We start from the raw sequence: 14555 nt of genomic DNA on the forward strand, positions 1-14555 counted from the left end.
AAAAAATAGAAGAACAGATATATCTTTAAACCACTCATGCTCCCCCTTCCTCATTTTGGAAGTCAAAAAAAAAAAATGAACACAGCAACCTGGACGTGCCATATAGGTTAAAACCACGCCAGTGAGGCACACGCAGCCCAGACAAGCACAAAAACAGATGACAAGATTTAATCAATTTTGAAAGACGATCCCTCAAAATTCAGAAACTACTACAGTTTTTTACTTTAAGCCAATTCTACAGTGATTCAAAGGATCTTCCAGAATTGTGACTGAAATTCAAGAAATTCAGTGGCATGGTATTAGTTCTGACTCCTTCTCTGAAATGTCTGGAAGAGTGTAAAATGTATGTAAGAATACGGTTTCTCAAGTGAGCTGCCAAGAGGGTCAGAGCCCTCAATTATTATAAAATCTCTGAAACTAAAGGAAAACTGAAAATTCCATCATCAACATGTGTGATGTCCATTACATAAACCTCCATACATTTATACGTGTCTATTACAGTTTATATGGATATTAAGTACGTATATATTGTAAGAGAACAGATTTGAGCTGATGCCACTGAAAGCAATTTTAGCCCAGAAAATTAGAACAAAGCAGAGAAATTCAAAGGATGGATGGAATTGCCAAAGGATGAGATTCTTGTGCAGTACTCTCACATTCTCATCTAGAGAATCTGGAGTTGGAAAAACACAGGTTATTGTTTTTTAAGATGTTAAGACTTCAGTCTGTCTCTCATACTTATGGCAAGAGAGGTAAAGAATAACTGGAGGACAAAGAGGACCCTGTTTTCCATGGTAGAGTCAAATCTAATGATTGCCCACCTATGCAAGAGCAATCAATGCAGATAAAAAGAAGCTAAAAGATGATAAAAGATAGTTAAAGCGTTCAGTTAAACATATCATCTACAGAACCTTATAGTCCCTAAAAAGGTAGCTATGTTTGTGGTCATCCAAAATTAATTCTTTGGAAGAATTTTAACAACCTGTTGTACTACAAACACACTAGTTTTAAAACCAGTTGTAAAGTGGAGTAAGTAAAGGAGATTAGAACTAGTTTTCACTTATTGTGGCAGGATTAGAGGGGACACAACAGCCTGGAAATTGACTTAAAATATTGCCAGTAACATAGCGAGGATTCCTAGGTTCCCTGGTCTTAAAATTCAGCAAGGGAGCCCTGCCTTGGGTCTGATTCCAAGCCGGGGCACAGAAGCTCTGCCCCTGGTAAGTGTTCATTCTGAGCAGCCTAATTTGACTTCATTCTGTTTGGGCTTCAGGCCAATTGGCAGATGTTCTTATAGAAGCTGATCTCAGACACTTTCCCTTTCTAATTTTTTTGGCACAGTTGCCTCTGTTGCATAGGATATCATCTTTGAAACTTTACCTTGGGTTCCCCAGGTTTTGATTGTTTTGTAGGCTTTGGTTTTCTCTTAAATCATTCTGCCCCACAGAAGTTCACGTAAAAAAAAATATGAAATCGTTGGCAATTCCTTGGGTGTAAATATGACTTATCCAATGACCTGCCTGCAACTTTACAACCATTCCTTACCTTTCCCCATCCCCACTCTGAAATAAAGTAACTTCAGAACAAAAATGCAAACACAAGGTAATCTTCGTGAATACTGTACAGATGAGCCATTTTCTCTCACAGGTTGGACTTTATAGAACAAAATGCCAGAGGTTTGATATTTATTATCTGAAATAGGTTTAACACTTGGAGAAATGTGTTCAAACACATTACCTTGGTAAGAATAGCAAGCTGATCAGTCAGAGTACAGGGTGTGGGCAGAAAACATGATGTGCACAATTTTGCTGTGTGTTGGGCAAAGTTAGAAAATTAGGTACTTTGGGGCATAGAGAGCTCCCCGACAAGGTAGAGGGGAAATACAAATCTTTTTCCAGATCTTAATGAGGGCCACAGGACATCAATTTTAAATATACATGACCACAATATCAATAATGAAGAAATCTTAACGTTTTATTTAATACTTTGGCCAGATCAGCCCCTAGAAGGGATCACTGTTTCAGGAAAGAAGAACAATGAACCATCATTCACTTTCCTGCATGTTCATCCTTTTGCTAATTACTTCTATTGGTCCTGCTTTACTTTTTCTGCAAATTAGGGGGTGGGGGGCTGGTTTCTGTATCAGATCAGCAATGTCTGATTCTTATCCAAATATTCCACCTAATAAGGATGAAAGTTCTCATGAACTGGACAACCACTCTGCAACATTCCTGAGAATTGAATAATATAATAATCTTGAAAGTCAGCAGAGTGGATTATCCACTTTTTTTTTTTCTGGACTTGAACTTGTGAACTTAACAGTAGCGCTGCAAAAAAAAAAAAAAAAAAAAAAAAGCAAATGTGCTAAGCACTTTGCCAGAGTAACCTTCCATGTAGACTTTTCATCTTAAATACACACAACCAAAAACAACTACAATTTTTGGAAAATTATGTACAAACCCGATACTTCTTTTGATTACATATAAATACAAATTAACTATTTTTCCTAAAAAGTGGTTATAATAGTAAATAAATACAAAATAAATCTGACCATTATACTTCATGTGCTGGGGTTGAACCCACATAAAATGTACAACTAAATACATTTTAAATCTTTAAGGAATAATTCTCTGATTAAAATATTTGTTTTCCCAACTTCTTTTCGTAGATATAAATATATTTTCAAAATAGCTGTGTTTTTTTTTCCATTCCATTCCATAAATAAAGTCTTCATTGGGAAATATTAAAGTGTCAGCTGGTTTTGTTTTGGGGGGCTTTTGGGCTTTTTTTTTTTTTTTTTTTTTTGCTTTTTTTCTAATATATATATATATATATGTGTGTGTGTATATATATATATTTAATTAATTAATTATTTTTGCTGTGCTAACGACACCCACAACCCTCCACAACCATGTCCTGATAGTTCTTTAATACAACCTTTTCATTTTCGTCAAGGTACAGCATGGAGATAGCACTGAGTTCTGTTGGGACACAGCACGCCTTAGGGATCTTGGAGTTCACAGAGTTGACCAACGTCTGCACGATGGCGTGATTGGTGGAGTTCAGGTGATCGGCCAGGGGAAAAGGGCATTCCCCGTGGCAGTAAAAGGCATGATACCCTGGAGGGGCCACAATCCAGTCATTCCACCCCACGTCACTAAAGTCCACGTACAAAGGGTGTCTCTTACAGCTGGACTTGAGGCGCTTCCGCTGTTTGTGTTTCGCTTGACGCTTTTCTCTTCTATGGAGAGGGCGCCCTTTCCCATCATGGCCAAAAGTGACCAGTAAGGGCCTTATTTGGCTCCAGCTGTGTTCATCCTGGTGCAAAGACCTGCTAATCCTCACGTGTCTCTTGGAGACTCCTTGCTTCTCCTCCAAGTGGGTCACCTCCACCACAAATCCATGGTTGGCGTGTCCCTGCGCAGTCCAACGCATCACAGCGGGAGTGACATCGAAACTCTCCCACCTGCTGGCGTTCTGATTCACCAATCTGGTGTCCAAAAGTCTGGTTACGGGGAATTTTGAGTTGACAGTTGCAGGTTTTATAATTTCATAAATATTAATTCGGTGATGGAAACTGCTATTGCTTCTCAAAGCTTCCTGTATCTGTTCCCGAAAAACCTGTAGTTCTGCTGATGTGATAAACTCCTCAGTGGGAATAGAGCTTAAATTAAAGAAGAATCGCCGGATTGTTTTCCCGTTCATTTCTGGCAGTTCTTCCAAAGATTCTAATTTGATAAAGGTCGGGGGGGGGGGGGGGGGGGGAAGAAGACAAAATATTCAATAAGAGGAGTAATGATAGTTTAGCTATCAGAAATTTTAAACCTTGCAGGGTTTTATTTAGCTCATGTAAAAGTTTGCAACCAGAAAGTAAAACTTTCATGACTGGGGGTGAAGCTCAGTGGCAGAGGGCTTGCCTACCATATGTGAAGTCCTGGGTTCAATCCCCAGACTGCTAAAAAGAAAAAAAAAAAAAAAAAGTCACCTTTAAAATAAAAAAAAAGAATTATTCCTTCCTCCTCCCTTTTCTATAGGGTCATATCAACACTCATTCCATGAAATAAAATTTCATAATTGTTATTTTTTGAATACATGAACATGACTTCCAGGTGGCTAAAATAATGGGGAAATGGTGATGCATTTCTTTGAAATTCAGACTTTAGGGGCAGAAAAAAAAATCAGCACTGTAGTTAGTAGGGGTCTAATGAGTGAGGAGTTGAGGAAATTATTGCAGTTCCTTAAAAAAAAGGCTTTAATGTCAATCCCTTAAGCGGTATCCTAAAACATTACTCTGCAATTTAGATGATTTACAAATCTCAATATACAGATTTCAGCTTCCTAATTAAAGACTCTGAAACTCAACATCAACGATGACATTTTGCAAAGCACACCCTACCATTTTAGTCAAAAGTCCAGAGACAAAGGCATTTACAGGGATCTACTTCTTTGGAAACATATGGGTGGTACTAGGACACTGTAGTAATTAAGGCCAAACAATTTTAAGAGAAATAGCTTCCTGACTGTTTTTTCTCTCACCTCCTTATGAACTCAAGAAGCAAAATCTCATTTCACATGCTTTTGGGAGTAAAAGGAAAAAAAAAAAACTTTTTCTCTTGTTTATATTTCCTTTTTGTTTAAATATATATGTGTGTGTGTATAAATATAGACACATATGTGTATATAATCTAATAAACAGGCTGAAGGACAGATGAAAAACCAAATTAATTTATAAAAATTTATGAAAAATACCATTTTGAGGTTCACTGTATAAGAAAGGATCTCATCCTATTACAGAATCAACGTTCTATATCTATCATCATTATTCCACAAGAACCATCTAAATAGGCCACACATAAATATCTGTCTGGTTTTGATTCCTGAATGTCAAATATAAGAAATACTGTTTTCCAAACAAAATGTAAAATATAATATAGCACCTTGAATGCTTATAGTTTATAGATCATCAAAAGCACAATATTACTATTAAGTTGATAGCTAAAGCATTAGAATAAGTGATATTTGAGCTTATCTTCTACTTTTAACACTCTTTCACTGTCAAAAAAATTACCTGCTTCATTTAGGATTTAAAGAGCTAACAGAATCTATTTTCCCATAGATCCATGTCATTGTTGTAAAAGAAAGTAAAACTTCTATCAGTTCTATGGTTGTATTTGCTTAAAAGTCAAAGAGCTGCAAGTTGTGAACACAATCAAGATACCTTCACATAGAAGAAGCATATCAGATCTCTCAAAGCTTCTACCCCACTAACCTTCACCATGTAAGTTTTGCAAGCTGAGCAGAAGCTGAGTTCAACAGGGACAATTTACAGCAAGTTCTTTAATATGCTTTAATATGGTGCTACTGAAACTTTTAACCTCACAGGTAACCAGTAAGATCCCTCAAATTTCCAAATTCAGTAGATTTGAAAAATGGACTGAGATCCTGCATTTCTAACAAGCTACTAGTTGAGAAGATCCTGTAAACTCATGAACCACACTTTGAGTGTCAAGGTTTTAAAGGATGTTTTTGACATTCAAGTGTAGATCACTAGAGGGATGTGTCTGAAAAGTAGCTTTTGGTTAATATAAGTGTGCAGAACAACCATTAGCAAGGGCCAAGAAATAATAGTTGAAGCTAAGGGTAGGCCAGCCAGGGACTCAAACAGAAAGGTCTTCTAAAGTTCTTCTACAAGGACCTGGAAACCACCAGGCCAAGAAGTGAGTACTTGTTAGTCCAAACCTCTTGGGAACACATTTCAGGATCCATCTCACTTTCTGAGCCCCACTGTAAGCTAATGGTACTTCAGCTCGGCCATAAAAATTAACAAAACCTTCCTACCAACATAACTAGGGCTCTTTCAGTGTATTTAGCTTCTATTTTTAAAAGAGAAACTCCATTCCATTCCAGAAGCCCTCCTGTGTTTTTGCTCAAGGCACTTTTTCATCAGGGAAGGTAAAAGTTAGCAGCATCCTCCAGACCCCAATAACACCAAAGCCAGAAATGTACCTGAGTTCTTGACTTCTCTGATTACCTGTACATCTAGGTACATTCTTTGTTCTTCAAGGAAAGGGAAGGAAAGGCAAATTATCCAGGGCATTCCATGAATAACTATTAATTTAAGTGCCCAGAGAAATCACAAGAGAAACAAAAACCCTGAATCCCAATCCTTAAATAAAAAGGAAAGAATTGACAACCAATCTCTCTCTCTCTCTCTCTCTCTCTCTCTCTCTCACACACACACACACACACACACACACACACATAACATGTGTATGCACATACACTCATGGCCAGAGGATGAAGAAACAATCTCCAAGCTAAGTATGAAATAGGTTGATGATGTAAGGAAGACAGGTTTTTATAAAAGAGGCATATGCTACAACAATGACCCTCTAAAACTAAAGACTGAATTATATTAAAATTGATACAACAAGAAACACAGAAAATAGCAATTTCCCACGGTTTAAAATCATTAGAGGCAAGAAGCCTTAACAAAGCAGAAATGTCTCCTGGCTTTGGCAAAGGGAAAAAAAAACTGCACTATAAGTAATAACAGGTAATATAAAGATCTTTCTCCAACTTTCCAACTGTACCTCATCTATCTAATCCTTGAATGCCCTCTATCTCCCATTAATGCAGAGGTCTCTGTTCAAACTGCAGATTCAGGTCACAGACATAAATCAGAGAGGAGCTCCCCAGCCCTGGGAAGTCATTCCTCAAGATTAGTGCACATACCACCTTTTCCTCCTCCAAGGGAGAAGGTTCAATCTTTTCTTGAGGATGGGAAATTCAAAACCTATTTGAAATAAAGTAAAAGAAAAAGAAACTTTCCATAAATTATCACAGGAAGCCTGGAGATTCAGAAAATAAAGAGTGGGTAATGTATACTTTTTTGGAGGCTTAAACAGTTGTTAATTCCCTTTAAATATCCCTTCTTCAATCAGCTGAACTTGCTTAAAGATTTGAGGCTCTGACCTAACTTCGACCTGAGTTTATGAGTCTCTAAGTTCTTTGTTTCCTTGTGTGTGGGTGTGGGGGGTGCTGGAGATGGAACTCAGGGCCTTGTACATGCAAGGCAAGTGCTCCACCACTAAGCTATACCACCAGTCCACCTCTAAGTGGAGTTAAGACTAAAAATGTGGGGGAATTTTAAAAAAGCAACATAATGATGATATTCAATCTCTCCTCCAAAAGTCCTAATTTAATCATCTACATGCTGTCAATCATTCACAATTATTCCTCTATTTCCAAATAATCCAAAAGATTGGGGTAGGTCCACTCTGGCCTTTTCTTCCTTAGATAAAAGGATAATGAGACATTTTTAAAAAGTCATCACAGGCCTGGGGCTGTAGCTCAGTGGTAGAGTGCTTGTCTTGCAGGTGTGAGGTCCTGGGTTTGATCCCCAACACCACATAAAAATAAATAAACAAAGATTTTTTTTAAAAAAGTCATCATGATCATGTTAGCTAATGTGCTGGATGCTTTTTTTTGTGCCAGGTCTGATACTCACAGCTTTATCTAAAAACATTATCCCCCAACAAACTGACTAGAAGAACCATCCATTTTTCATATGAAATAGATGGGAGTTCAGAAAGGTTATGTAACTTTCCTAAGATCACTGAGCTATGAACTTGAGTCTCCTGCAGTGCCTAAGTTTCCAGCCACTAGATGACAGTACCTAACATGGGAAGGAACCTAAACCTCAAGAAAGAGTCAAAACCATTCAGAGGCACATCTGTAGTTAAAACAACAAAAACTGTAAAGCCCCTGGGAGGTCTCTCAGTGGTGGAGCACTTGCTTAGCATGTGGGAGGCCCTGGGTTCCATCCCCAGCACCATAAAAAGAAAGAAAACAACAATGATAACTGTAGTGTGAGCTTTGTCCTAACTAAAGGATAGGAATATACTACCCAGGTATAATGGAGAAAGCAGATGAAACTGAGGAGGAAAGTAAAGTTACAAGCCCCCCTGGGATATATAGAACTTATTTGGAACCACTGCTATTTTGTGGCTGCTTTTTTGCCCTAAAGTATGGTGAGTTTTTTTTTTTTTTTAAAGTAAGTTATCATTATGTTTTGAGAATTTTGCAACACTCTTTGAATAGAAAAATACAAAAGACAACAAAAAGATATTCATTAAAACAACAAAATCTGGAGGTAGTCTGGAAAATTGGTAAGCTTGGAAATCACTCTATAACATCATGGAAGGGGCTGTGTATAATACACAATATTTTCTAGAAGATAAAATAATTAATATATAGGTTAAGAGGAAAAACATGGTAACATGAAAGGTTATAAAGAATAAGGTTTTTGTTCATTTTTTTTTCATTTAATCCAGGGCACTTTATCACTGAGACACATCCCCAGCCCTGTCTATTTTTTTTTTTTTTTTGAGACAGGCTGGCCTCGAACTTAGGACCCTCCTACCTCAGCCTCCCTAGTTGCTGAGATTACAGGTGTGTGCCATTGCACCTGGCAAGAATAAGTGTTTGTGTGTGTGTGTGTGTGTGTGTGTGTGTGTGTTTGTGTTTAAGACAATAAAGAAAATGGAAACTAAAGGAAGAAAAGCCTAACCTTGTTTTGGCTTCTGTCTTTAGAATGATACAGAGCCCTGTTACTAACTTCTTAGAGAAATACCAGAATGGCAAGTCTAAAAAGGACAAAGCAATTCAATGAGAAAGACTCAAGAGGGAATATAGGGGCAGAAAATACGAGTGCCAAGGAGCCATCATGGGTGACCAAAGCCTCAGTCTCAATAATGCTTCTATTAATGGGGCCTTTTGTAATCACACTGTAATAACTGGGGGCACTCGGGAAGAAAACCAGCTAAGTGTTGGTTTGGGGGAGGTACCTATAAGTTCAAATTCACACAGGGAATTTGTGGCGTTCATTCTCCTTCACAGGGCAATGATTCTTTCTAGACCTTTCACATTATATGGCTATTTTCATGGTAATTACTTTTGAGGGAACAGGATTCATCTCTACTTGAAAGCATTAGTCATAGATACAAAATAGGAAAATGGTACCCTTCAGAGTCTAGGGGAGCAAGCAAGTGGTTCTCCTACATTCTGATACATCAAGAAAGCATGAAGACTTTTTGCAGGGCCAATGAAATCAATCCAGTTTAATGTGTTTCCAACAGTAGCAACATGTGAAAAACTCTTTCTATTTCAAGAAGTGATCTTTCTGTATTCAATGGCAGTCCTGCAAAGCCCGCATGGCTGATGGACTTTTCAAAGACTTTGAAAAGAGAATTTTAGCAGTTTCCATTCTCCTAAATAAAAGTCATTGTAGAAACGAGTTAGACAATGTTCAACAAGAGAAATGACAACTGATGATTCTATCTCAGATCACTATTCTGGTGATTATATACACACTGATTGAATGATCATATCTTGGCATCTGTTATCTCATAATTTCACTTAACTATCTGATACCTTATTTAATAGGGTTATTTTGCTTCTTTACCAAATACATGTCTAATAATGCTGTACAAACTATATTCTACTCTTGAGCTAGCCTTATTCACATGGTTTATTCAAAATTTTTCAGAGGCAATGTGTGGCACAAGGATGCTTATAAAAATAAAATCTCACATTATACAACAGTGAATAGTCTTCAAAAAGTGTTATATCCAGCTTAATGATGATATACTAGTCACAAAGTGAAAAGAACTGAATTTGTTGAAATTTAAGGAAAAAAATCACACACTTTTCTCTGTCATTTAATTGCATTAAGATGTAAAAATATTGCAAATTGATTTTAAACAAGTTGGTAACTTGGGTACTGTTTTATCCATAACATCACACTTTGACAAATACAAATTTGACTCAAGCATTCTATTTAAGTTACAATGACACTCAAATAATGTATAGCCTGTTTTAAGTTTTGATCAAGCCACTTCTGGATGAAGAATGAGAAATATGGAGACCTTACTGATGAAATCTTCATTCAGTTGAATGTGTTAGACAGTAACTGACTTAAGTGATCTTCCTTTTAAGTTACAAGAGAGACAGTACCTTCCTGGCATCATAAATAAAGTGAGGAATGGTTTCCATGCTATATTCCAGAAGAGGTGGCTAACACAGCTGAGTTTGTTACTTTTCTATCCAGAAAACAAACAAACAAACAAACAAACAAAACTATTTCCAATCAAGATCAGCTGGGAACAATGAGCTGACTCTAAAATCATCTCAGGGTTATGATGCTGGAATGTACACAATTTGAAAATGTCTCTCCCTATGAGTACAGACAACTGATGCTTTCAGTGGGCTGGTTCTGATGGAATAGAATGAGGCCTATTGTTTTTCAAATCTCTAATTTCTACTAGCAGGAGAGCACCTTAGGAATGCATTTGAAAATGAATGATCAATTCAGCACATACTTCATTGTTGATCACAATAAGGATCAATTTAGCATCCGCTGCCTTGATGAAGTTATCTTTTGTCATATGGCCCACCTGTGGTACTTCTTCCCATTATCAACCAGTGTTCTCCCAAGTCATCCTTCACACTTGGTCAGAACCTTGGGCTGTGCCATTTCTAATTTGCTTATGTCAGAGCTCAGGTTGTCATTTGAAATCTACCACCTCAGTGGTGAAAAGCAAGAAAAAGAGAGATTTATTCCCCCAGTTTCCCTAATATTCTACAAACAGTGCTCTGACATACAACTTGGCACTTCCTGCTATATTTAGAATGCATTAAGCCAAAGGAACATTTAAAACTGTAGGAAACAACTGACATGTAACATGCTTGTGACTAATTGCTTTAAGAACTTAGGTACAACAGATCTAAGTAGCTCCTCTAAGACACTTCAAATTCACTAAATGCCTTTCTGATGAAACAAACAGAAATATCCTACCTTAGAAATCCATGTTCGGTATCATAAAATTAAAAAAAAAAAATCACAATTCAATGCACATGAAGGAATCAGACAGCTGTTGCAAAAGCTTTTATCTGAAGGCTTGCCTTGTCTCTATCCAGAGCCTATCTAAGATTTAAGCGCAAGACAAGAAACTCATTGTGGAAATAATAAGATTGATTGTGGAACTGATCTCCCACGGGGATTAGATAAGGAGTCGAAATCTTCCAAACCAGGCCCAGATCAACAGTAAATTAGAAAGACTTTGGGGCTCTGGGCTTTAATTTTTCAATACTATCTCTGAAAATTTTGCCCTTGGCTCTATTTTAGCCTGAAACCCCAGCTTAAGCAGAAGACACAAGATTTATAGAGGAAGGACTTCCAAACAGATTTAAAGAAATCCCAAACCTTCTCATTCTCCCCCTGTGGAATTCTTGCACGCTTCTCTGACTAGGGGCATGCCTTTCCCCCTCATCTTCCCCATCTTTTGGTCTCCCTCCAGTTCCTGGGGGAGGAGTTACTCTTCTGGCTGCGGGCCAGGAAAAGGGTGCGGATGCGCCAGAGGGGAATCCCTGGTTCCCTTGCCGCCACACAAGCAGCCTGTTAAAATGAGATTCTGAAAGGACCAACCAGAAGTAAAAGTGGAACGGTCTGAGCAGCAGCCTTTCGCAAGGATGCACGCATCCAGGTGGGGGCTCCGCAAGGAGATTCCCCGCCCCTGTCCCGCCCCCACCTCCCTCAAAGCTTGATCCCCGCCTCACCTTCGTGGTGGAAGCTGCGCACGGTATTGGCGCGACTGGCAGCCCTCTCCAGCCTGTGGTCCGGGGCAGGAGCTCCTGGCTGGCCCGAGTGCCGGCGGTACAGGTCCAGCATGTAGGGTGGGACCACAGCGTCCCTGCTCGGGGTGGGTCTCTGCTTCAGGCCGAACATGCCCAGCAGTCGCAACTCAAATTCACTCAGGACGTCGTCCGAGGGCTGGGACGAGGGGCGGCCGGATGATGCCGCGAACTTCTTGCGGCCCAGCTCGGGAATGAGGCCGGCCGCGCCGCCCAGGAGGACCTGGGGAAGCAGCAACGCTAGAAGACAGCGGGTCCCGGCCACCATGGTCGACCTGCGGACAGGGCCGACGTGAGTCACCGGAGTTCCCCGCCCAGTCCTCCCTCCTTCCCGCCCCCGCGGCCCAGGCTCCGGTTGGGCTATCTGACCTCCTCCTCCAGGTTGCCCTCCTGTAGTGCACCACTCGCACCACTACATAAGAGATGCCGGAAGACGCCCGCATCTTTAGGAGAATGAAGGGCCCCAAGTTCCTGAATGCTTTCCTCTTCCCATTCCTTTCTCAATCCGTCTGATCTCTGGGGATTTTGCGTTCGTCCCCAGACAGCATCAATGACTGTCAACCCATTTTTTAACCCCCTGTGACACCATCTCTGACAGCCAATGCCGCCTGGAGTCCATGAAAACACCATTTGACTTGACATCCTGCATCCTCTACAGACTCAAACACACAGTGTCCAGCGCTCGAAAAGTGCATGTGACTTCCTTAGAAGTGCTGCATAGAACTTCCTGCAACTTACCTACACACACACGCGCGCGCGCACACACACACACACACACACAGAGAGAGAGAGAGAGAGAGAGAGAGAGAGAGAGAGAGAGACTGTAACTTCTAGATCCTGTAAACTCAAGCCCACAACTTTTGAAGTTGTGGCACAAGACGCTAACCTCAGGGGTGAAGGACAAGCCATTCCATCCCCGCATCCCTCCAGTGTAGTAGAGAAACACAATTATCTTCCTGGAATCATGTCAATGGCTAGTATCTATTAATGCACGTACCAGCTGTTAAAATACAAAGTGGCACTAAAGTAAGGTCCCTTCGCATTTCTGGAAACAAACACGGAGAATCCCAACTTTCCGAAATGGGACTTAGCTAAGCTCTGAGTAGAGAGCCGATCTCCCTAAGCAACCTGAGGAAGGTGAAGGGGTTAGATCGCCGTGGCAGGGGGTACAGGTTGGCAACGAATGGGTGAAATTTAGGGTCCACCCTCTTGAAGGGATTTAACTTTTTTTTTTTTAATCATGTAAGCGTTAACCGCCTTAATAACATACCTAAAAGAGGGGAGGGAGGAGGGACGGAAGACTGTGGGCCAGGAAGGCGAGTCAGTAGGTCGCCTGGGGCTGCTGGTTGGGGCGCACCCTCAGGGGCTCCGCAGCACGTGGACTCGGAGGGGGTTCTGTTTACTTGGAGCGGGTCGCAGCCCCAGGAGGAGCTCTGCAGCGACCGGTGCCGGAGCACGGGGTCCCCCCACCCCCACCTTACTGCCGGCCAAGGGCCCGCGACCTCTACCTTTAGGAGACCGCAGTCCGTCTAAGAAGCACGCGGGGACACGTCCATTGAAAGAGTCTCCACATGGAAAAAGCTCTGTTAGAAGAACTTGGCGCTGGGACCGGGTGTCCGTTCCCTTTGCCGCCTCCTCCTCCTCCTCCCGGGTGCCGGCCGCGCAGTCCCTCTTTCTCAAGCTCGGAACAGCTTCTAGGGGGGTTGGGCCCGGCAGAGGGGTGGAGGGGCGGCGGGGCTCAGAGGCGACCAGGCTGGCTGTGCTGGCAAAGGCACCGGTGCGAAGTGGGGAGTACAAGTTATTCTCCCTGCAAGTTCAAGAAGTCTCCAGCCAAGTGCTGACACACAGCAGTGAGCAGGGGGAGGAGTGCGGGGAAGGGAAGGGAAGGAAAGGGAGAAAGGAAAAGCTGGTGCTGTTGTCGTCCTTAGGAACCAGCGCCCACGGGACGCGTGGCCCCGCGCGGGGCCGGCTCCGGGACTCTGGGGGCGATGGTTGGGCGCTCCGCGCTAGCTCTGCCGCGGCCCATGGCTCGGGGCAGCCATCCTGAGCGACGCCGGGTCCGGGTAAGGGCACAGCGACGATCTCGGTGCCAGGCGAGTCGCCCCCCCGCATCACTCTGCCTTACTCCAGCGCACCCCCATGAGCGCTCGCCGGTGGAAACTGCCGCGACTCCGGCGCCCCGTCGTCCTTAGGCGCATTCTCCAGCGAGTACAACCGAGTCCCGGGCCGCTGAGGCGGGTGGCCTCCCTCTCCTAGCCTTCGGGCCAAGTGCCTTTTGTGGCTAGCCTGGGGTCCGATCACACCTCGACCATCACGTCCCAGGCGCCCGATCCCCGACAGGAGGTGCTGGGCATCGCGCCGCTGAGTCTCAGCTCCGGACACCCCAGCGCTCAGCGCGCCCGTCAGCGGCTCCGCGGGGCCCGGGCAGCAGAGGCCACAGCGCTGCGGCGCGCACGGCCGGGTGCTCCGACCCGCGCGGGGTCTGAGGCGTGCGGGTGTCTGCTTGCCTGCAGTGATCCCTGTGGCGCTCGCCCCGAGGGCTTTGGAGTCGCCAGCGGCGGATGTCCCGCGGCGGCTGCCAGTCCGTGGCTGGGTGTGGGAAGCGGAGCGGCGGGCGCAGCGCGAGCCGGGCGCAGCGCAGCGCAGCGCGGCGCGGCAGGGCGAGGACTCAGGCGGCGGCGGCGCCGTGGCGCGGCGCTCGCGGCTTTTAAAGGGGACGCCTCCCGGCCGCGGCCGAACACCTCCCCCTCGGCTGCGAAGCTCGCCGGGGATCCCCAGGCGGGCGGGAGTGGCGCGCAGGGGTGTGGACGGCGCGCTCGGGCAGCCACGGCGGGGTGGGGCTGGGGGCGGGGGCGCACCGC

The 14555-nt window shown here is 43.0% G+C and overlaps 1 protein-coding gene across 1 annotated transcript; it reads right to left on the reverse strand.

Annotated features, from left to right (window-relative positions):
* Positions 1 to 1671: 1671 nt before the first annotated feature.
* On the reverse strand, positions 1672 to 13659 carry Bmp2 (bone morphogenetic protein 2). Its single transcript, XM_027921311.3, has 3 exons — positions 13203 to 13659; positions 11620 to 11969; positions 1672 to 3728 (listed from the first exon to the last, which is right to left on the reverse strand). The coding sequence occupies exons 2-3, from the start codon at positions 11960 to 11962 to the stop codon at positions 2884 to 2886; spliced, it is 1188 nt and encodes a 395-aa protein (XP_027777112.1). The 5' UTR covers positions 11963 to 11969; positions 13203 to 13659; the 3' UTR covers positions 1672 to 2883.
* Positions 13660 to 14555: the final 896 nt, after the last annotated feature.

This window comes from Marmota flaviventris, chromosome 2 (genome assembly GCF_047511675.1).
Source record: "Marmota flaviventris isolate mMarFla1 chromosome 2, mMarFla1.hap1, whole genome shotgun sequence".
NCBI lineage: Eukaryota > Metazoa > Chordata > Mammalia > Rodentia > Sciuridae > Marmota > Marmota flaviventris.

What these genes read in the sequence shown, in the direction of transcription:
- Bmp2 (XM_027921311.3), bottom strand. Translation starts at nt 11,962, where the DNA reads ATGGTGGCCGGGACCCGCTGTCTTCTAGCGTTGCTGCTTCCCCAGGTC. An exon ending in GCGCAGCTTCCACCACGAAG is followed by an intron (nt 3,729 to 11,619) that starts GTGAGGCGGGGA and finishes TTATCAAATTAG; the next exon opens with AATCTTTGGAAGAACTGCCA.